Consider the following 22,721-nt stretch of genomic DNA (forward strand, 5'->3'; position numbering starts at 1 on the left):
ATTCAACAGTGAACAAGACAGACAAGGTCCTTGCTCTTATGGAGTGCACATTCCAGAAGAGAAAATAGACAATAAACACTGAGAAAACTATCAAAAAGTCCTGCGGGCCTTGCAGAGAACCAAAATAAAGTGAAGAGACACGGTGACTAAATGTCTACGGTAATCAGGGTGGGTGGAGAGGCCTGCTCGGAGGAGGTGGCTTTATTAGCCATTGTAATTACTACTTACTGTATTTGTCAGTTCCCTGTAGACTGCCCCCAACACAGCCTCCAGTGAGGAGCCCACCTCTGACAGTTTTCAAACATAGGACCCCCTCTCCAGGGGCCTGACCCATCCCAAGAGGGCTCCTTTGGATTCTGACTTTACCCTGAACACCTCTATCAAATTGGCAGGAGTAACTGAAACCTCGCCTTCCCCCGAGAGAAAGGAGTGGGCCAAGGCAAGGCTCTCAGGAAGGCAAAGCAAAGAAATCATTTGCCAAAAGAGAAGGGGGCGGGGGGGAGACAGAAGGAGAGAAAGGGGGAAAAAAGATGCCAAGATCTTTGGCTTAAATTTAATTTCAAATTAATCCTGGTGTAAGCTCTGAAAAAAGCTCTAGCCTTCTCCTGTTGGTGTTTGTGGATCTTCTGGGTTTACCAACCTTGTTCTTTACAGACAGCTCACGGTGATTATTCCACAGCTACTCAGTCTAACAGGAGCCTGATTTCTCCTGTTTCTAATGCGGCATGCCGCACTTATTAGAATTTGTGAAATGACCAGCTTGCTAAGGCTTTGGAGGTGGCTGACTTCAACTTTTCCATCCCTTCCGTGCTGGCCAAAGGTATGTGGTTTGCTTACATCTCATTCAGATCTGTATCACAGCAAATAAAAGGTTGCCACCCACCCTACTCCCCCACCCCATGCCACCCACACACACACACACCCCAGATTGTAAACTCCTCCAGAGCATTCATCCTGTCTTTTTAGCCTATGTCTCCCCAGACCCAGAGTAGGGCATGGTACACAATAGGTACTCAATGAATGTCTGTTAAATTGAGGCCGCTGGGTGAAGCTCAAAGGGACAGCCAGACTTGGAGTAAGGTGCCTGGTTCAGATCTGGGCTCTGACAATTCACTAGCCCGTGCCCTTGGGCAAGTCACTTCACCTCTCTGGCCTCCATTTCCTCATCTATAAAGGTGACAATAATCTGAGGAGGGGGGGCGGGGGGAGGGAATTTACACAGAGACGCACCAGGTAGAAGATCTCTCTCCTTTGAGAATTCCCCAGTGGTTGTGAAGTATGATGCTGGGGGAAGAAGGGGGGCAAAAGAATTTGGGGGAGATGTTCCTGGGTATCTAGAATACAAAACTAGAAACAGGAACTGAAATTTCCTTCAGCCAAGTATCTGTTTGTCACTGTACTTTTCCTCTAGCTATCTTCTTTCCAACATTTTTCCCCTCCCTCTCTCCTCCCTCATCTCCACCCCCCACCCCCTCACCAAGGAAGGAATTGGCCGGCTCCACCCAGCCGGCCCCCATGGCTCCGCCCCCAACTCGGCAGGCCAAGAGTTAACAGCTGCACCTGTTGAGGTATACCTGCTGTCGCCCGGCACCTGTGCCTGTAGCCAATCAGCACCAGCGCTGCCAGGAACCTACCTGTCAGCAAAATCCCAACACTCCAACCCCAACATAAATCAAACACTTCCCTGGACAGGGAATGTCTGTGTCAGGCAAGAAATAGAGTCAAGAGCAGTCAGCAGAGTCTCGGGTGCCGGTGCCTGTCGTTGGAGCCTGGGAGCCAGGAAGATGTCGAATGAACTTGAGTGAGTAAACATCGGCGGATGCCTGGCGCTCTCTGAGCGTGGAGGCTGGATGGGATTTCCAGAAGGGGAAAGAGCAGGGAGGCCGCCGGCGCCAGGATTCACAGAGCAATTTGTACGGGTAAATGAATGGGCTGAGGATCTCACTTTGGCGTGTAGAGGCAAGCACCGTCTCCAGTGAGAGCTGAGAGTTTCCCTGGGAAAATAGTTTTGTGTTGTGTTTTTTTTTTTCTTTCTCTCTCTGCTAAGCAGTTTCGAACCAGGTAGGGAAACACAGGAGTGAAACTGACTGCGGCTTTCAGCACCGCTTTCGGATACTCTGAAGGGGCCTTGGAAATCAGAGAGAGCCCCTAGCCCTTCTGGGCTTTCTATGTTCTTGCCAAAAGAAACTTCTCTAAGGTGGTTCTCAGAGCTGCCTGAGGCAGAGAGCTGGATTTCTCCAAAGGGACTTGTTTGTTGGGTTGGAACAGTCTCAAGTGGGAAGGTTACGGTGTGGTGGTTACACATACCCACTCTGTAGTCTGTATGTTCAAATCCAGGGTCTGCTCCTCATGGGCTGTGTGATCTTGGATAAGTCATTTAACTTATCTGAGCTTCATTTTCTTCATCTGATAAAATGGGTACAAGAATGCTTTGTTGGATTCTTGAGAGTTAAGTGTGAAAGAGGTTGTAAAATGCTTAGCAAAGAGCCAAGGTCTGAGGACGCATTCGATAAAATGTGGTTGATTTTATTCGGAGGCAGTTCTAAGGCTGAGGTAGCTGCGATGTGGTTTTCAGTGAAGTCATCTCTATTAACTGGCAGGATTCTGGTGCCTTCCTGCCCACAGCTGGGATTTAGAATCCCCACTGGCTGATGCTGACCATCACCTGGACCCCCTGCTTGGTGTCGGGACCTCAGAGAAGGTGGGATGAGGCTGGGATTCTGGGCTGCTTTTTAGCTTGGCTTAAGGGAGCTTTCAGAAGCCAGGCTTCTAAAACACACCTCTTCCTGCCACCCTCAGAGGTGAGTGGGCAGAGACAAGGTTTGAACAATCGTTTTTTTCTAGCTACTCCTCAATAGATTGTTTTTAAAACGTGAAGACCTGAGGGCAGAGCAGTTGGTGGGTCCTGACTGCAGAGTGTTCTGTGAGACCAGCTAGCTCTTAGGTTAGCCACCTACGTTCATACTACAATCACTTGGCATCAGATTTCTCTTGAATGAATTCCCCGGAGTTGACAATGTGTTGACAACTGGAATTAGAGCAGGGGCACTGGAACCAATATCTGGGTTCAAGTCCCAGCTCTGCCACTTCTTAGCTGTGTGACTTGGGGCAAATCACTTCTCACTCTCAGTTCTCTCACCTGTCAACTGTGGCCATAGTGGTCCCCACCTCCGGGAACTGTTGGGGGAAATCCAACAACTTTTAAAAAGTGATCAGTTTAAAACCTGATAAGCAGCAAGCTAATAATACTCTTGGTACCTCATATACAAATATCCTATCAATGAACATTTCTTAACTTTTTGCTTCCTATTTTTCCACACTTCGAGAAAAAAAATTGTGATGTGTCTCTAGTGCACTTAGATCTGGGGCTTAAAACTGCAGAGGCTGCAGACAGAAATCTATTCACTGATGCTCCTTAGGGGGTAAGTGTCCTGAAGCTGGGCTGCTCCAACAGAAAGGCTTCCTGTTTTTCTCTTCCTTAATGGTTTGGAGTTTGAAGTCCGATCCGCTGACAGTTGAGGCTTCTCCACGTGGGGTGGGGTGAGGGGACCTGAGCCTGCAGAGTAATTGCAGACCGACTCTGAAGCCACCATTTAAGATTACAATGACAGAGCCTCAGTGCCTGGGGGGCTCAGCTGCCCTTACAGTGTGTGTGTGTGGGGGGGGGGGGGCGGGGCGGGGAGTAGGGTTCAGGGCATCAAGTGCTTGGTTTGCAGGTTTTGAGTGGCTGCTGCTGGTGCCTCTTTCCCCTAAAAAGTGCCGAGTGAAGGACTGATCCTGGAGTCCATCCTGAGGCCGATAGAAGCAGGATTTGCATATGACTCCAAATTCTGTCCCTTACCAACTGCCGGATCCTGGTGAATTTCTTTCTCCTTACTGACCCTCAGTGTCCACCTCTGTCCAGCAGGGACTATACACACCTACCTGGCAGGGGGACAATGGGCTCTGTGCGTGGGCCACTCGGTCCAGAGTAGGAGCTCCATGAACGCGAGCCTGATTGCTAGGCCGCTGGGGGAAGGCCCACTGCCAAGGCCGGGTCTTGACGTGCATGGAGGCCGGGGCGGCGCAGTGAGAACCCAGCTGCAGGCATGGCGGGTGGAGCGCAGGGGACTTTCATGTGGCCGGGCCCAGCCCGCCGGGGAGCGTGGGCCAGCCTCCAGCCCTCCGCCAGCGCCAGCACTGCCGCCAGCCCGTGGCCTTTGGCAGCCTGGGGGCTAGAGCGGGTCGCAAGGGATGTTGGGGCAGCGGGAGCACCGGAAGTCGCTGCCGGAAGTCTTCCCCTTGCGGCGGGCGCCTGCGCACTGGCCGCAGTCGGGGCTACAGACCTGGCAGCCATCGCCTGGGCCTTAGCCGGGGTGCCCTCCCGGACCCTTGGAGCTCTGTGTGTAGGGGTGCCGAGGACATACTGTGTGCCAGGCGCCCCTGTGCTATTTCATCTTGCCCCTCGAGGAAATGAGAGTTCTGAGCGGAAGTGATGAGCACATAGTAGGTCCACAGAATGGAGAGGGAAGTGAGCGAGGCCCACCCGCATCCCCGTCTACAACCTCGCCGGGTCCACAGCCCGGGCCCCCACCGCGACTGGAGTCTTCTCCTTCCCCAAAGCCTTGGAGAGCCGCGAGCCAGGGCGGGGAGGGGACCAGAACCTCCCAGTCTGCGGCCTCGGGCCTCGGCGAGACTCCATCTGATTTCCAGGAGCGCTGTCTCCAGACGGCCTGGAGCGCTGAAAGAGTTAACCAGGAGCGCCTCCCCGCTGTGGTTTTGTGGTCGAAACCATGATTGCCAGGAGCAAATTTTTGTCGTGCACAAGGTGTGTTATTAAAAGTCGGAGTTACGCCGGTGGTGAATGAAAAGTTAAAAGCCCTCATTAAGCCCGGGCTGTAAAACAGGCGGCCTGGGCGGAGAGGCTGAGACAACCCTAACGGCGCTGGCGACCCCGGGCACGGGGCTCGGGACACACGCCGGAGGCTTCTGCCACTCCCAGTGAGGGCCCCCGACGGGTGCCTGGAGCCAACAGGGTCTCCGGGATCCACACCGAGGAAAAGGAGGGGGAGGAAGGGCCGCAGGGCTGAAGCCCAATTAGCATAGTCGGAGCTCTACCTGGTGAAAACAAAAATAACAGTCATCCATTTATTGAGCGTGGAATCCACTGCAGACACAGTGTCCAGTGCTTGATAAATGCATTCGTTCCTTTAACTCTCCCAATAATCCAATGAGGGGTGGGGAGTGTAAGTGCAATTTTGCAAAGAAGGGGATTGAGGCTTGCGTCCAGCTTGCCCAGGATTTCACGGAACAGCTGGGATCTTAACCCAGGCGCCATAAGGATGCTGCACACCAATATGCCTCCCTGCTTGTAACTGCAGAGGAATTGAAAGAAGGAGATGTGCCACACTGTTAACGTGATGATCTCTGAGTGGAGGAATACAGGTGAATTCTCGTATCTACTTCCAGTTGTTCCCATGTTTTATGCATTGTGTTTTTACAAACCTACGTTACTTTTGAAATGGGAAGGGGGAGGAGAGGAAGTAATTTTTAAAAGAGAAAATTATTGGTTTACCTAAAAACAGTATTCTTAAAGTGTGGTTTCTGGACCATGATCATCATCATCATCATCATCATTCCCTGGGAACTTGTTAGAAATGCAAATTATCAGCCCCACCCCAGACCAACTGAATCAGAACCTGGGGGGATGGGGGCGGCGGCGCGGGTAGGACTCAGCAGTGTGTGTTTTAACAGGCCCTCCAGGTGACTCTGATGCATGTTCAAGTTGAAGAACCATTGGCCTAGAAGTCCTGGCAGAGAATTGGGAGGCAGGATATTCCCAGGTCCACCGCTGACCTGCAGTGTAGTTGCTGAGTCAGCAGGCTGAGAACTTTGCTGGTGTTTGAGCCCAGCTCTGCCCTTACAGACTGGGTGACATTTGGATGAGCTCCTTCACCTCTAGAAGTGTCAGTTTCTGCATTTATAAAGTGACAGTAATAACACCCACCTCCCATGGGCATGTATGAGAAGGAAAGGCACAGGGCCTGACCCTATTAAATAACTTGGCTCCTTCTCCGCCCCTTCTCTTCCCTCTCCTTTCTGGAATTCAGCTTTCTGGTTTGTAAAATGGAACAAATAATCTTGGCTGGCTGGCTGCCTCCCTCTCTCTATTCCTTTTGCCTCCTCAAAGGGTCAGAGCAAATGATCTAGTGAAGGTTCTGAAGAACAATTATCTCACCAATATTTGGTGTCTTTTCACTGGACCTTGCTAGGAGGTCAGCAAGAACTGGGAATTTTGAGGGCAGAGACTGTGGTGTTTACCTTTCTGTCCCAGTACCCAGCACAGGGCCTGTTACAGTGACTGTTTATAGAATGAATCAGTGAGTGAATGAATGAATGAAAAGATGTGACCGCCTGGGTTTAGAGGTAGATTTCAACTGCTTTCACAACTTTATTGAACAATAGAAAAAAAATAGGAAAATTAGACAGGAAGCCAAGAGGAGAATAGAGCACAAAAGAAAAATTCCCACAGAAGAATTTTTCAAAGGGAAAGTGAGTTTCTGGTATAATTAGAAAATGGCATATAATTAATCTACATGCAACTGGAAGCGTTGGCTGGAGCCTGACCGCCCTCAACTTGCCCACCTTGATCCAGATGATGAAGCTGGCAGGGTTTGTCCCTCTTATCTGGGAATCTCCAAGCACCAGGTCTTCTTCTACCACTAGGAAGAGGTGATCCCATTCATAGGTGGGAGAAAGTGAGGCTGTGGGTTGCCATGCAATATGCTGGGGGCTACCCCACTAAGTATTAGTAATAATAATAATAGTTCACATTACTATGTGCTGGCACTATGCTGATTACTTTACCTGCATTATCTCATTGCATTTTCCAACAGTGACACCTCACAGAGTTGTTGTCAAGATTAAATAAGACAATGACTAGAAATCGTTGTGTCAGCACCTGGCCCTTGGTAAGCCCTCAATGAACAGTAGCTATCATAATAATTCTATGAGGTTAGTACTCTCATCTTCCCCCATTTGACAGGTTTAAAAAAACCCCCAAGGCACAGAGAGGTCAAGTTGCACAAAGTCACACAGCTAGTAAGTAGCAGAGCTGGAACCCAGGTCTGTGTAGCTCTGGGGCCCACCCCATAACATGAATTGATACCATCTCATTGAAACTAGAATCACTGCAGAGTCATGCCTTATGCTCTGCCATTTCCTCACTGAAGCCCCCACACGAGCCCCCAGCAGTGACAAGGCACATTTCACAACCTGTGCATCCAGAAACCAGATGGGCCACTGGCAAGCATGAGAACCCTGGAGCACTCCTGTCATGCCCAGGAACACCTTGCATGGGGTTGACTGAAAAATGATTCCTCCGTGAGCAACTGCCAGGGCCTCCCTGTGGGTAATTAGCGAGTGTGATTGATCACTGCTGATGAGACTGGGTGGCTCACAACAGGGTTTGGCAAGTCATTGGGTGTATCTGGGTGTCAACACCCAGCTCAGGTGGCCCATGGAACTCTTCCTCCTCAGGTTGGAGGGCGGTGGGGTCCAACTTGCTGGATTTGTCCTGCGCCAGGATCTCCTTGGGTGGGGCTTGAGGCCACCCCCTTGGTAGTGAGTTTTCTTCCCCCTTCTGAAAAATTGAGTAAGAGTCCTTATTTTTCCATCTCTGAATCACTGAGATGCCTTTGAGATAGGGCAGTGACTGAGCTAAGTACTGGATAGGAAGCTAGGAGACTTGAGTCCCAATCCTGTTACATCCTTAGGCAAGTCACACCTTCTCTCTGGAATGAGATTTCTAAGGTCTCTTTGCACCTTAAATTACTAGGATTCTAACAAAAGGGGAAAAAAGCCAAAAGGCTTCAACTAATGGCTGAGATACATTGATTTAGCAGAACTGGGAGTTTGAAGTGGCTCAGCCAGAAAGCAGTGGGAATTTAGGATCCAAAGGGACTTGTTGGGACGAAGCCCCACTTGACCACTGTAGGTTCCCTCTGGTGCCTAGGATGATGCATTTTGGAGGTGGAGGCTCAGAATCTGGCTGGGCATGGCGTTGCCAGTACCTCACCCCTCCCATGCTGTGGGTCTAGAGTGAACTTCTGGGGAGAGGTCCTATCCACATCAGAGCCCCTGCTTGTGCCGTTTGCAATTCTCACAAGCGAGGGCTATATGCCCAAGCTCCACTCTCTTGATTTTGTATCCAACTCTCTCTCAGAAGAGAAGCCAGACCAAGGACACTCTGAGGAAACAGCCTTGTGAAGGTTCTTGATGCTGGAAGCCAGAGACTTCTGCTCTCTGCTTGATGCCATGAGATACCAGCTGGGTGGCCTTAGACAAGCCAGTGGCCTCTGTGTGGCTCAGTTTTTCCTGCTATCAAATGGGGATAGTCATACCTTCCCTCCTTATCTATAGGGGTGTTGCAGGATCAGAGGTGATGACAAATGTATGAGAAACATGTTGAAGAATATATCACACTATGCAAATGTGAGGGATTATCAAATCTCAGACTCGTGTTTCCTCCTCAGTGGGCTGGCCTTCCTTGAAACAAGGAAACGTATGCAAAGGACCTGGCTCACACCTGACACATAGTAGGGGAAGAAGCTCTAGGAGCTGTCCCAGGCTTATGCCTTTGATCTTGCCTTTCCTCTCATCTGGGAGGTCTAAAGTCCTCCCCATTCACCTCCATGCTCACTCTTCCCCTCCAGCCTTTTTCTCAACCAACATCCAGTCACTCCCCAGAGTTCAGGGAGTCAGACACACCCCTGCTTCTTTTCCTTCATAGCTTTCTTCACCTATCTGATTTTAGCTGTTTGTTTGTTTTTGTGGTCATGTCTGTCTTGCTGCCACTAAAATGCAACCTCTTCAAAAGCAGGGATGACCTTATTGTCTTGCTTAGGGCAAGACCTAGAACATAGTAGTAGCTTAGTAAATTTTTGTTAAAGTGAGGGGTGGATGATGGATGGTTAGATAAATAGATGCCTCCCAGAATTTTGTATTTTCCCCCTCTCTTTACATCCCTTCTTGGAAACTAGTGGTTTGATGGAAAGGTGTCTAGGGTTGAGTCAGTTCCCAGGCCAGATCTTAGGAGGCTTGGCTTTGTAACTCATTGGCCAGTCCCCTGGAACAGGTCACCTGTTGTCTATTTCCTGGTCTATAAAATAGAGATAATAACACATCATGCATGCTGAGAGGCTCCACGAGATAATGAATGTGAAAGTCAAGGCAAGGGTTATTACATGTCTCTTTTGTTTTTCACACAGAACCTGGTTCACAGGAGGCTTGAGGAGGATGTTAATTTAAGAACCTCAGGCGGAGTCTCCCCTTTACTCTCATTTGGGGGTTCGGAAATGATGATGGTCATGATGATGATGGTGGTGACATAGCTATTATTTACTGAGCGATTATTCTCTGGCAGGCTCTAGGCTAAGCACATTTCTTATGTTAATGCATTTAATTCTCCTAACAACCCATGAGATTAGCCCCTCTCTAAAGCAGCCAGCCCTGGTGACTCCATCACTGACTGTGTTCTAATTTTCTTCACAGCACTTATCACTGACTAAAATTAACTTATTTACCTACTTGTTATGGACTGTCTTCCCAATTAGACTGTAAGTTTCGTGGGAGCAGAGCCTTATCTGTCTTGCTCTTGGCTGATTCCCAGTACTTAGAAGAGTCCCTGACTGGCACACAGAAGGCATTCAATAGACCCACTTAACAGATGGGTCTGTCAGGCTATGGCTCTGGTGCCACTTCCCTCCATGGTGCTATGGGTTCTTCTGTGCTGTGTCCTGGTGGAGATCTGACAAGAAGGTTGCCCAGGGCCAAGTCCTCTCCCTATCCCCTCCACCCCACCCCGTTTACCTTCTGATAGTCGAGGAGTTCTGCCTTGGACAGGGACACCAACAGAGAGTTTGTGGAGGTTCGAGGAAGGTGACCACATAGGATGGGAGTCACCGGGTTTCCTCTCTTTGTTTGGCTCTGTCACCCATGAGTAGGGCTCACTCCTTCTTGGAACCCTTTTCATGGCTCTTACCCACTGGGCCCTCAACCCTTAATTCCAACCTTTAAGAGAATAGGATATTGGATTTCAGCATTTGGCACCTAAGGTAATGTTAACCTTATCCATAGCCAGAACTTTCTAGAAGCCAGTGATTAGTCTTGGGACATAAAGTTGATTGGTAGCATGAGTAGGCATTGGGACCCAGACACTACGGCTCCTGGCTCCTGGCCAGAAACTCTTCCAGTCATCTCGCTTTCTCACTTAGTCCCTCCAGCTTTCTTTGGGTGGGAAATCCCTTTTTGTCTTGCAGTAGAGGATTGTTTCGGTATATTCCAGAGGAGGGGAATTTCCTTGATGGGAAAGGCATCTAGAAAGGAGACTAGTTTGGGGTTAAGAGCTGCATCTTGAAGTCCAACAGATTCGGGTTCAAGTTAGCTTCCATCACTTACTAGCTGAGTGACCTTGAGCAGGTAATATCACCTGTTTGGGCCTCTATTTCCCTAATAGCTATCTCTCAGGACTGTTGTGCAGAGTAGAAGAGATGCACAGAAAAACAGTTGGCACACTGTCTGTATATGGTAAATGCTTAAGGCATGGTAGCTGCTGTGTGTCAAGGAATCTGCCAAGTGGAATGGTGACCCTTGTAGGCCAGAAAAACCTTCCAGGTGACCAACAAACATTGTCTGTTTTTTTATTTCTGATATGACTTCTAAAATTTAATTTTTAAATAGGATAAGATAACTGATAGCTCATCAAAGCTGATAATGATCGTTCCACTAGAGTCAACAAATTGGGGTTCTAGGCCCAGCTCTGCCACTGACTTACAGGGTGGCCGTCTTGTGCCACTTTGCAACACCTTGATGTCTGGCTCCAAGCTGAGCCCAGAGCACGATAATGGCTCAAATGTATTAGGCACCTGTTATCTGCCAGCAAAAGCTCTGAGCATTTTTCACATGGCAATGCACTCAGTCCTTATAATTCTACATGGTAGGTGCTTTTATTAGACTCATTTTACACACAAGGAACAGCACTGGGGGTCCCAACTGACCAAGAGGGTGGGCTCTACAAGGCCTTTCCCCGTTTCTCCCATGTCCCCTTTGATTTGGGAGTTCCCTTTAGCCTGGGGCTGGGAGAGGAGGTGGCAGCCATCCTGGGCTTGCTCTATAAGTTCCTCTAACCCCAGGCCCAGGAGGCAGCTAGGAGGGGCCTCTTCTCAACTCCCCCTCTTGAGGCCCTTGATTTATAGCAGCAGAAACTCGGGGTGTGCCTCCCTCTCCGCACCCCTGGAGCAGGAAGGTTTCTGTCATTTCTCTTTTTTGTGTGACAGCTCCCTCTCCCTCCCTGCCTCTCAAAGCCCAAGGCCCCACGCCCTGGGGCCCAGTGGGATGGGAGACACTGTGCCCTGGATGAAACCTGTGAGAGAGCTGCTGCCCACGGCCTGCCTGGGTGTGGCCTGACTGCTGCTCCCACTCTGTGTCTAAGAATGTAGGCCTGAGCTGCAGGGCAGCAGGAAGGGATTTGCCCACCTACCCTCCTCCACAGCGCCTGAAATTCCACCACTAAAGTGGTTTCCTGGTGTGGTAAGATTGCCCTCTTGCATTACGGTAAAGCAGTGTGGCTTATGGAAAGTATGTGGCTTCGGTACTAGACAAGCCTGGGATTAAATCCAGGTCGTGCCATGGACTAGCGGAGTGATCTTGGGCATTTCCTTATCCTTTCCAAGTCTCTGGTTTCTTCATCTATAAAATGAAGCAAATGGTCCTTACCTTGTAATGTTCTTGTAAGGAACAGCGTTAATGAATGGAGAGCGTTCATATGTATTCAGTAAATAGCGGCTGACATTGTTCCCATGAGTGAGTCTGTCAGGCTCACCCAGAAAGAGGGGCACTGGGGACTATTTCATCTCTGGGGCTCTTTTTCCTGGCCTGGCTGTCCCCATCTTCCCACCACTGTCCTGTACATACTCTTGGCTCTAAAACAAACACAAAGAGAACTTGCCCACTTCTATGCCTTCGCTCACAAATAAGAGCATGTTCCATATCAGTGGTTCTCAAAGTATGGCTCCCACACTACCAGCATCAGTTTTCAGGGACCTTGTTAGAAAAGCAAATTCTCCGCCACCCCAGACCTACTGAATCAGAAACTCTTAAGTGTGGGACCCAGAAATCTGTGGGTGGTTTTTTTGTTGTTAATCTTCACCCAAGGATATTTTTCCATTGACTGTTTTTTTAGAGGGAGTGGAAGGGATGGGGAAATACAGAGAGAAACACTGATGAGAGACACATTGATTGGTTGCCTCCCGCACATGCCTTGACCAGGGCCAGGAATTGAGCCTGCAACTGAGGTACGTGTACGTGTCCTTGACTGGAATTAAACCCGGGACCCTTCTGCTGACACTATCCACTGAGCCAAACTGGCTAGGGTGTAGAAATCTGTGGGGGGTTTTTTGTTTGTTTTTGTTTGGGTTTTTTTAAAAATATATTTTATTGATTTTTTACAGAGAGGAAGGGAGAGGGATAGAGAGTTAGAAACATCGATCAGCTGCCTCCTGCACACCTCCTACTGGGGATGTGCCCGCAACCAAGGTACATGCCCTTGACCGGAATCGAACCTTGGACCTTTCAGTCCGCAGGCCTTCGCTCTATCCACTGAGCCAAACCGGCTAGGGTGTAGAAATCTATGTTTTAACAAGCCTTCTAGGTCATCATGATGCAGCTAAAGTTCGAGACCACTATTCTGTATTACAGCATCATCCCGCTCAAGCTGACTCCCCTCTGGACCAGGAGCTCGGGGGAACTCCTTAACTTCTGAGCTTCAGTTTCCTCACCTATAAAATAAGAATCATCATAGTAGCTGCTTTACAGGGTTGTTGTGGGATCTAAATGAGAGGATCCATGGAAAGTGTGTAACACAGTGCCTAAAACATGGCCAATGCTCAGAAAAGATTACGGATTATTTTTATCATTATTATTCTATCTATCCCTCTTTCCCTCCCCCTACATTTCTGAGCAATATAATCCCCAGTGCTGGGTGTCTGTCCCCAACTAAAATGTCTGCCTGCTTTAAAGAGCCTTTTCTGAGCTCTTTCCTTCCAGCCCAGGTGGCTGGACTCTTGGACCACATGCCTTGAATTTGTCCACGTTCTTAGCACAGTGCCCAGGCTCTGCTTGCCTCGGTGTGCTAAGCAGTATTCCACTCCAGTGCCTGGCATCTGAGCATCTGCTTGGACAACCTACAATACATGTTGGTCTGAAATGCCATTTCCCAAGACCAGACTCCTCCTATGGACTTCCTCGCTCTGATTCTGTCTCTCTCCATGACGAGGAATGGTCTTCTGCCTTCCGTACCTATGGTTTTGAAGAGAATTTCTTTAGAAGAACTCTTGCTGAGTTATCTGGAAATGTTTTTCTTTGCAGCTTGACATTGTTAGTTCCCATCTTTGTTACACTGATCCTTCTTCAATAAATATCTACTATGGGAGCACTTATCGAACCTTCTCTGAAGGCTTGCAAGGTTGGAGTTATGGTCTTCATGTTGTAGATGAGGGAACTGAGGCCCCAAGTCTACAGCTTCTGTATGGAAATAGTTGGTATTGACCCAAAGCATCTAGTTCTGGAGTTCATTCTCCTGCCGGCAAACTGCCTAAGGTGGTAGAAGAAGGAGTTTCAAATTTTCAAGGCTGATGACTGTTCTTTGAATGCCTGAGGCTGACCCTTCATGGACCGTCCTCTGGGACAGCCTTCATTTGACCCTCCTGATTTGCCTTCCAGTTTCAGGTCTGTGCGGCTGCTAAAGAACGACCCAGTCAACTTCCAGAAGTTCCCCTACACTAATGAAGACGAGGCCTGGAAGACCTACCTGGAAAACCCCTTGACGGCTGCCACAAAGGCCATGATGAGAGTCAATGGGGATGATGACAGCGTTGCGGCCCTGAGCTTCCTCTATGATTACTACATGGTATGTCAGCCACCTGGGCATGCCTCGCTCTGACTGAATGTGCAGCTCCACTCTCAGGCCTCATGGCTCAACAGCCTATGGCCACTCACAGCCCGTCACCATGTTCTTTCTCACCTGTCAGCCTCTGTACATGCTATTCCCTCTCTCTGGCACCCTCCCCTTACCCCTGGCTAAACCCTCCTCTCCGCTTTGGGTCTCAGCTTCAAAGTCACCTCATTCATTCATTGAAATGGGGGGAGTCTTTCTTGGGTCTCCCATTCTGAGCCTTCTCTGGGCACCTTTAGCAACTACTGTCATCATCCTTGACTCTGGCTTCAGAAACTTGCTATTTATGCATCTATTTCTTCATCTCCACCATCAGACTGAGCTCTTGGAGGTCAGGAACTATGTTGTGATCATTACTGAATTCCCAGCGCTCCATACTGCCTGCCACACAGTATTCAATACATATTGATTGAATGGTTCAAGGCCTCAGCCATACTCCATCACAGCAACACCCCCAACCTGCCTCTTCTTTCTGCCCCTGACCCTTAGGTCATCCCAGTTGCCCTGTCAGTCTCACCTGCCTATTTGAACCCTACCACCCAGAACATGCCTTGTGCTCTTGAACCCATCCCCTGGCTTCAGGGCCCTTCCCAAGACCCACCTTCTCTTGGAAGACATCCTGCTACATCACCTCCCTCTCTCCTGTCTTACTGTCCTTCATACCCTTGCCATTGTATGCATTGTAATGCCTTCTGACAGACTGTCTTTTATTATTCTCTAATAGTTTCCAGGGCCTTGGCCTGGACTCTTGGAAACTCTCAGTTACTGAGAACAGGAACTAGGCCCTCCCAATTCTGATAAGTGGGCTCGAACCAGTTAGCCATCACAGATATATGAAACATATGACATCACCCCCACCCCCAGTCCACCGCCTGTTCCAGACATTGCTGGAGGATTACAGTCTGCATTCTCACCGAGGGTGCATGAGGCCACAGAATCTTTTTGTCTGAATTGTCACATGACAGCGAACTTTCTTGCTATTCCTGGGCTGGGCGATTGCTCTATGAAACTTTCCCAACTTTGAAGATGGGAGGCACAAAAAGCTAATTGTTGAGATAACTGGCTCTGAATTAGAAGACTTACAGCCATCTTATAAATAAGTCCTCAAAGTCACTGTATCTACCTACCGTGCAGTATCTATCTACTGTGCCGCAAGAAGGAAGGCCCATTGTAAAGTTAGATGTCAAGGGGAGAAATGGGCCCAGATATGAGAAGGCTCCAAACGATCTCTCTGACTTTGGTTCTCATCCTGGAGGGGAATGGTTACCCTACCTTACCTTCTCCCCAGCAGACCAATAGCATCCTGATAGCATTTAGCCCAGGCTGAAGGAAGAGAAATTTGAATTGGCCGCCTCAGCTTCGGGACATAATAGGAGCCAAAATTCTAGGTCTGGGTTTAAACACCAGCCTGGTATTTACAGCTTAAGGTTAAACCATAAAATAAAATCCAGCCCCACCTCCCCTGGTTAATAGGCCATTTCCAGGGCCAGAATGGTGGGGACAGGCTCTGAAGGGACACGTGGAGTGGTATATTGAAATATAGTGTCCTGTGAGACGTGCCCTTCCCCCGTCCCAGAGCACGCTGGATTCGGAGCAACACTATGGATAGTCTCATAGTGTGGGAAGAGCACCACGTTGGGAATTTGAGATCTAGTTCTGCCACACACTGGCAACGTGGCTTTGAGCCATGTGGTCCACTTACCGTTTCTTACTGGTTGCCAGGCACTGTGCCAGGTGCCTTCCCTCATACCCTCCATGGGGTGTGATTAAGAGTCCAGGTGTCGGAGTAACTAGCCTGGGTTGGAGACCTGGCTGCTTTATTAGCCTTAGGGAGAAGTGACCTGGATGCTCTGAGATACAACAATACTATAATTATCATCATGAAAGGTAACATTTATGTCGCGCTCTCCATGTGCGAGGTGCTGTTCTAAGCACTCACACCAACCTCTGAGGCTGGTAGTACTGTGATTATCCCTGTTTGTCAAAGGACGGTGAGTTACAGAGGTTAAGGGACTTTCCCAAGGTCATACAGCCAGCATGTGGCAGATCTAGGAATCGAACTCGAGAAATCTGGATTCGGGGTCCATGTAGGTGATACCATTCCCCCTCTGACGTATGAAGAAACTGAGTCTCAGAAAGGTGCCGTCATTTATCCAAAGCACAAAGCGCTTTAAGGTGGTAAAGCCGGGACTTAAGCCAAGCCTACCTGACTCCAACATTCCGAGATTTCTAATGGCTAATCTTGGGGTATTTCGCCCACTCTCTATCTTGGGCTCAGATTAAATGATGCTTAGAGCTCCTGGCAACTCGAAGTCCTGGCAGGGTCCCCCCAGTGACCAAGGTTGCTCCCCTGCCTGGCCAAGTGCGCAGGAGCGGCTGAGGCTCCCAATAGCTGGATCTTGCCCAGGAGCCAGGCATAAACCCTTCCTTCCTCTCCTCTCAGGGTCCCAAGGAGAAGCGGATCCTGTCCTCCACCAACGGGGGCCGGAACGACCAAGGAAAGAGGTGAGGCTCACCCCCGCCACCACCTCTGCCTCTCCACCCTTCCCACCTCCGCCTCCATCTCTGGCGCTGGAAGCACCTGCACTCTCTCTCCAGGCGTCCTTTCCTGCCGGCGTACAGGTCCTCTGCTGGGAAACTTGGGTTCTTCTCTGCCTTCCAGAAAATCCCAGCTGCTGAGGCGCCGGTGGCTGGCACAGGGTCCCTGCCCTGCTGGGAACAGCGGGTTTTGGTGCATGGGGACTTCTCTCAAAATGAACTTAAAAAAAATGTTGCTGGCTTTTCTGATTATAAAAGTAATACCTACTTGCTGTAAAACATTTAACCTCTATAGAAATGGAAAAAGTACAAAGTAAAAGATTCCTGTAATCCCACTCCTCTGCCTCCCTTCAAGTTTGTGGGAGACCCTTTTCTCAACATAAATGAACTGCACTCATAGATGCGCACTCCCGCACACACCCATGAGATGACACGAGCAGTGGCTTTAGAGTGGGGACGTTTAACTCTGGCTAAGAAATAAATGAACGTTCAGCTCTTAAATTACCAAACACTGTAATGGATAAAGCAACCCTGAGCCTGCACTTGGTCCCAGTGTTGATCCCCTCCTCCCTGCTCCTCCCTGTAACACATGGCCTACTCCAGGTCTTGTTTCATGCGAGGGCCTACACATTAAGTGGATTAAAGAAGGCCGGTGTGCCAGTGTGAGGGTCACTCTCCAATCCCCCGCCTCGGAGAGAAGAGGCACACTCAGCCCTCCTCTCTCTCCCCAGGTACTACCATGGCATGGACTATGAGATGGACCTCACCCCCCTTGAAAGCCCCACGCACCTCATGAAGTTCCTGACAGAGAACGTGTCTGGAACCCCAGAATACCCAGATGTGCTCAAGAAGAATAACCTGATGAGCTTGGAGGTGGCCATGCCCTCCCCGGGCAAGGCAGCTGCCCTCCCCGCAGGCCCCAGCAAGCTGGAAGCTGGTTCTGTGGACAGCTACCTGCTGCCCACCAGTGATGTGTATGATAATGGCTCCCTCAACTCCTTGTTTGACAGCATTCATGGGGTGCCACCCACGCAGCGCTGGCAGCCAGACAGTACCTTCAAGGATGACCCGCAGGAGGTGAGGGCCATCCCCGTACCCCTCACACTCTCTCCGGAAATAGGCATGCAGGGCAGAAGGAGAGAAGACAGTGAGGAGGTCAGAGCTCCGGACATGGGTTTGCCGGGACCTGTTGTCCAGGCTGTGCCCTGCCCACCTGCACAGCTACATGCAGCGGCCTAGGCTGAGGCCCCGCAGCCCAAACATGCTCATTTATTCCCTTTGTGTTTCTCTGCAGTCGCTGCTCTTCCCAGATATCCTGAAAACGTCCCCGGAACCCCCATGTCCAGAGGACTACCCTAGCCCCAAGAGGTAATTCAGTCCCTGTGAACCCTTGGTCACCTGCTCAATGGGTAGGGCGCTGCAGACAGAACCTCACACTGCCCTGTGAGCAGTGGATGAAAATTGGGGAGTGAAGCTATAGGAAAGAAAAGACATAATGAGAATGGTTTCTGCATCCCTTTCCCGGGCTCAGGTCTCAGCGCCCTGTCAGAAAACCAGGGCTCTGTTGCTCCTCGTGTCCCCTGTGGCTTTATCACTCCTCAGAGGTCTCTCTGGTTTCCACTATTTAGTATTCAGCAGGGCTGGGGCTCAACAAAGCCATTACATAAGATCCCAAAAATTGTGGAGACTGAGGCCTGGGGAAGTAGTGATTCACCAAGTCACGCAGCAAGTCCGCAGCAAAGCTCAGGCCTCCTCCCACTGCCCGGGGAGCACTTCTGCCTGGGAGCCCAGTCTCACTGTCCTCTCCCTCCTCCTCACAGTGACTTTGAGTACACCCTGGGCTCCCCCAAAGCCATCCACATCAAGTCAGGCGAGTCGCCCATGGCCTACCTCAACAAGGGCCAGTTCTACCCCATCACCCTGCGGACCCCCGCAGGCGGCAAAGGCATTGCCTTGTCCTCCAACAAAGTCAAGGTGCGTTGGCCCTGAGGCATTGTGGGAAGGGGTGGGATGGTCGGGTTAGCCCTGCCTGCCAGGGGCCCAGGGAAAGGGTGCTGCTGGGTAACTGCCCATTGCCATGGAGTGGGGGAAACTAAGGCCAAAGGACAGGGCCATGGAGCCAGGCTCAGGGAAGACCCACACGGCGGGGCCTTTTCCAAGGCTGGGATCACAGTGACCACTGTGCTTGCAGAGTGTGGTGATGGTTGTCTTTGACAACGAGAAGGTCCCGGTAGAGCAGCTGCGGTTCTGGAAGCACTGGCATTCCCGACAACCCACAGCCAAGCAGCGGGTCATCGACGTGGGTGAGAGCCGTCCCCAGCCCCCTCCCAGTCTGTCTCTTACTCTCTCTCTCACACACACACATACACACACCTAATCAGACCTTTCTTGCTCTGTCCTTTTCCCCAGCCCCCTCTGACCTCTGAAGGACTTAGTTGCAACCCCAGCTGCCTGCCTACCCCCCAGCCCCTCCCCAGTCAAAATCTGTGGAGTTTGCAGGGATTTGCATCTGTTGTCTGGAAGCAGTGGCCTCTTTTCTGTGTTGCTTTGGGATAAACAGGGCCTTCGGGATTCCAGCTGTTTCAGATAAATGGGCCCCTGGGATGCGGGCGGCTTGTCTCCATCAGGGGCCTTAGAGGACTGAGATAACAGTGTAGGCTGCTGGTGGTTTGGAAGGCTCCAGGCCCAGCTGGCCAGTTCTGCTTTGGGAGCTGGGATGCAGGCTTTGCCAGAGGTAGGGGGCTGGAGGCAGACCCTGTCCCAGGCCCCAAGATGGTGGGAGACACAGGCCATGCTCGGGTCTCCAGGTTCTGGCTCCATCACTCTTCCTGGTGTGTGGCCTGTGTTACTTCTCCTTCCGGGCTTCATTTCTTCACCTGTCAAATGGAACAAGGCCGGCTGCCCTGCCGGCCCACAGTGCTGTTTCTGCCTGGAACACAGCATCCTGGGGAACATGAAACAACAGGGGCGACTCAGTGACTTCCTGAGAGGCCAGAGAGCAGAGTGGTTAGGAGCCTGGGTTCAGGAGCCAGACAAAGCCGAGCTCTCCTCCTTGCTCTGCCTTTTATTACTGTGTGACCCTGGGCAAGTGACTAAACTTCTCTGAGCTTCATTTTCCTCATGTGAAAGCTGAATATTCATAGTGCCCTTGTTTGTGAGGATTAACTAAGGCCTTGCCATATTGTACATGTTCCTAAATGATACTGCCATTTGTTCATTATTAGTTTAATAGTTTAGTATTAGTAGTATTGATACCACTGCTATTACTACCACTATTACTACTAGTGTTATTACTGCTTTATCTGGGAGATCTCCTGAATCATAATCTCAACGAAAGTATAATCTTTACCCCCAAACAATGAAGGCCTTGGCCTCGTTGGCAAAGTTAGGGATTCCCTCCAGGGTTTGGGCAAATCTGCTACCCAGGCTGGACCTCAGTTTCCCCATCTGTAACCCAAGGCACAATGACCAGTTTCCTCTCTGCACTGAAACATGGTTCTTGGGGGAGAGGATGCAAGTCCTTGCCAAGAATGGGGCCCAGCCCCTCAGTGCCTCCTGCCCGTGGTGTCCCCAGATCCCTTCCCTCCTGACTCTTCTTCTGGTTTCCTGTGGTTTCAGCTGACTGCAAAGAGAACTTCAACACCGTGCAGCACATTGAGGAGGTGGCCTATAATGCACTGTCCTTCGTGTGGAATGTCAACGAGGAGGCCAAGGTCAGTGCTGGAGCATGGCCGGGTCAGGGCCGGGCCACCCGAAGTCCCCATCCTGGGGACAGGGCTTGCCTGCCCCAGGACTGTGGCAGCTGCTCCTATGAGGGCATCAGGGGAGGAGGCAGGATAGAGAGCAGTGGAGAAGCACAGGCTCTGAAGCCAGAAAGGCTGGGCCCGCATCCCAGCCCTGTGAGCTCAGACCAGTGTTGTGGCTTTAAAATTGGGATGTAATCGTAGCACCAGCCGTTCGGCTGATGTGAGGACCATGTGAGATAAGTGAAAGGTAGAGCGCAGCCTGGCACATAAGTGGTGGCTGTTGTTATTAATCCAGTCCACCCATTTACCAGATAGGAAAGCTGAGTCTTGTGCAAGGTCACAAGCTGCTGCTCACGCCAGGTTTCCTGACTGGCAGGCCAGTGTAGTGTTGCGGGAGAAATGCTCTGGAGTCCGGTGGATGAGGGCTGAAATCCCAGTTGCCTCCTTTCCTGAGCCATAGGAAGGAAACAGTAATCTGCCTTCTGGGGCTGTGGCGAAGATTCCACGAGATCATGCATGTCTGAGAGACGGGCACAGAGCCAAACCCACCAGGGAGGCCTGAGAATTGGAGCCTCTGGTGATTTTTTTTTTTTTTGTCCCAGCAATTAAGCTATTTAATGCTTACGGCCAGCCTGGAGTGCTGCTGGGCCTCCGTGGCCTGGTTTTCTGTGGGCAGAGCTGGCATGGTGGAAAGGCCAGCAGTCTGAGGGCCAGGGGCTGGGTGACCTTGCCTCTGTCCCTTCCCCTCCCTGGCCCAGGCTCAGCCCACAAGAGCAGGGTTGGGTTCAGTTCATGGCAAGGACATTGCTGGCCTGGGACAGGCTGGGCGCTAATCCCTGTCCCCCCGCCTGTCCAGGGGGCCTGAGAAAATGGAGTGAGGGGCTCTGAAAACACAAAGGGAGGCCCAAAGGCAGGGATTATTATTATTCAAACAGGTGCCAGGGGCAGGAGGGGGAGTGGGGCCTCCAGTGCAGAGAGGTGGGGACAGAGTTTCGTGGGAAGGGAGAGGTGGGTTTCGGTTGGGATTTTCTCACAGCTTCTTAAGCCCCCAGGCGTGGGTCTTTCTCAGGTGTGAGCTGGGTGGGGGCTACATTAGGGCTGAGCTGGCTGAGGGGGAGGTATGTCTGGCATGTGCCCAGGGCCCCCCGTGGCCTGGGAAGGAAGGGGGTCTGCTCAGGCACCACCCCCACCCCTGCTGTGCAGGTCAGGGTCATTTCCAAGGGAGTGGGGTCTGGCCCTGGCACCCCATGGAGGAGTGAGCTGCCCTCAGTCGGGCCTAGGCTTTGAGTGAGACTCCAGCTGACCCCCTAACAACAGCTACGCATATCCAGCGGCCACTACATGCCAAGGCCGCTAGTGACCCCCAGCCCAGCAGCTGAGAAACAGCTCCATGTGCTGTCCACAGGGTAGAGAGTGGCAGAGCCCAGCTTCCACCCCAGATGTGGGTGGCCCCATGTCCAGGCTCATTCCACTCTGCCACCCTGCCTGACTCCCTGCTCAGAGCCTCCATTTCCTCAGCTGGGAAGGGGGGTGACTGGTCTGGTGTTGGCTGGAGCTGGTGTTTGGGGTGCAGAGGGGCAGTGTCTCACTCTCTGTGGCCCAGGCCCAGCAGGATGGCGGTCTGAAGCTGGGGGCCGGGAGGTGGGAATTTGGCCCTTCTCCACCTCCTCGCTCCCAGTTGTAGAAAAATGAGGCTCTTGATTGTAAGCCCCTAAGGCAGTGGTTCTCAACCTTCTGGCCCTTTAAATACAGTTCCTCATTGTTGTGACCCAACCATAAAATTATTTTCGTTGCTACTTCATAACTGTAATGTTGCTACTGTTATGAATCGTAATGTAAATATCTGATATGCAGGATGGTCTTAGGCGACCCCTGTGAAAGGGTCGTTCGACTGCCAAAGGGGTCGCGACCCACAGGTTGAGAACCACTGCCCTAAGGGATCATTAATCTCCCTCTCAGGGCCTTGATCCTTTGGGCCGCCCGTGTCAGTCTAGTGCATAGTCCACTAGTAAAGACTTGGACTCAAACCCCGGCTCCCCACACCCTCCCTGTGTCACCCTGGGACAGTTGTCCCACTCTCTGAGCATCAGCTTCCCTTTTTGTAAAAGAGAGGTGATATTTGCTTCCGGAGCGTGTGAAATCAGGGCTCAGCAGGCCCCCAGTGGGCTCAATAAAGGGGATTGGTGGGACAGCAGAGCTGGGGACCTGGGCAGGCTGTTTAGTCAGCTCCCCCGTCTGTCCCCAGGTGTTCATCGGCGTCAACTGCCTCAGCACAGACTTCTCGTCGCAGAAGGGGGTAAAGGGCGTCCCCCTGAACCTACAGATTGACACCTATGACTGTGGCTCCGCCACCGAGCGCCTGGTGCACCGCGCTGTCTGCCAGATCAAGATCTTCTGTGACAAGATGAGCAAGAGCGGACAGACCCTCTGCTGGGCCCAGGGAGGGA

The 22,721-nt window shown here is 51.0% G+C and overlaps 1 protein-coding gene across 1 annotated transcript; it reads left to right on the forward strand.

Annotated features, from left to right (window-relative positions):
- Positions 1–1,537: 1,537 nt before the first annotated feature.
- On the forward strand, positions 1,538–22,708 carry LOC102441602 (grainyhead-like protein 3 homolog; the record flags this gene model as incomplete). The annotated part of the gene is made up of 9 exons (XM_006107678.3): positions 1,538–1,801; positions 13,759–13,945; positions 16,434–16,495; positions 17,260–17,605; positions 17,823–17,896; positions 18,349–18,502; positions 18,720–18,831; positions 20,147–20,241; positions 22,520–22,708. Coding segments are annotated over exons 1-9 (1,236 nt in total), but the record flags the coding sequence as incomplete, so codon positions are not given.
- Positions 22,709–22,721: the final 13 nt, after the last annotated feature.

The sequence above is a fragment of the Myotis lucifugus genome, unplaced genomic scaffold (genome assembly GCF_000147115.1).
Source record: "Myotis lucifugus unplaced genomic scaffold, Myoluc2.0 scaffold_1343, whole genome shotgun sequence".
Lineage (NCBI taxonomy): Eukaryota > Metazoa > Chordata > Mammalia > Chiroptera > Vespertilionidae > Myotis > Myotis lucifugus.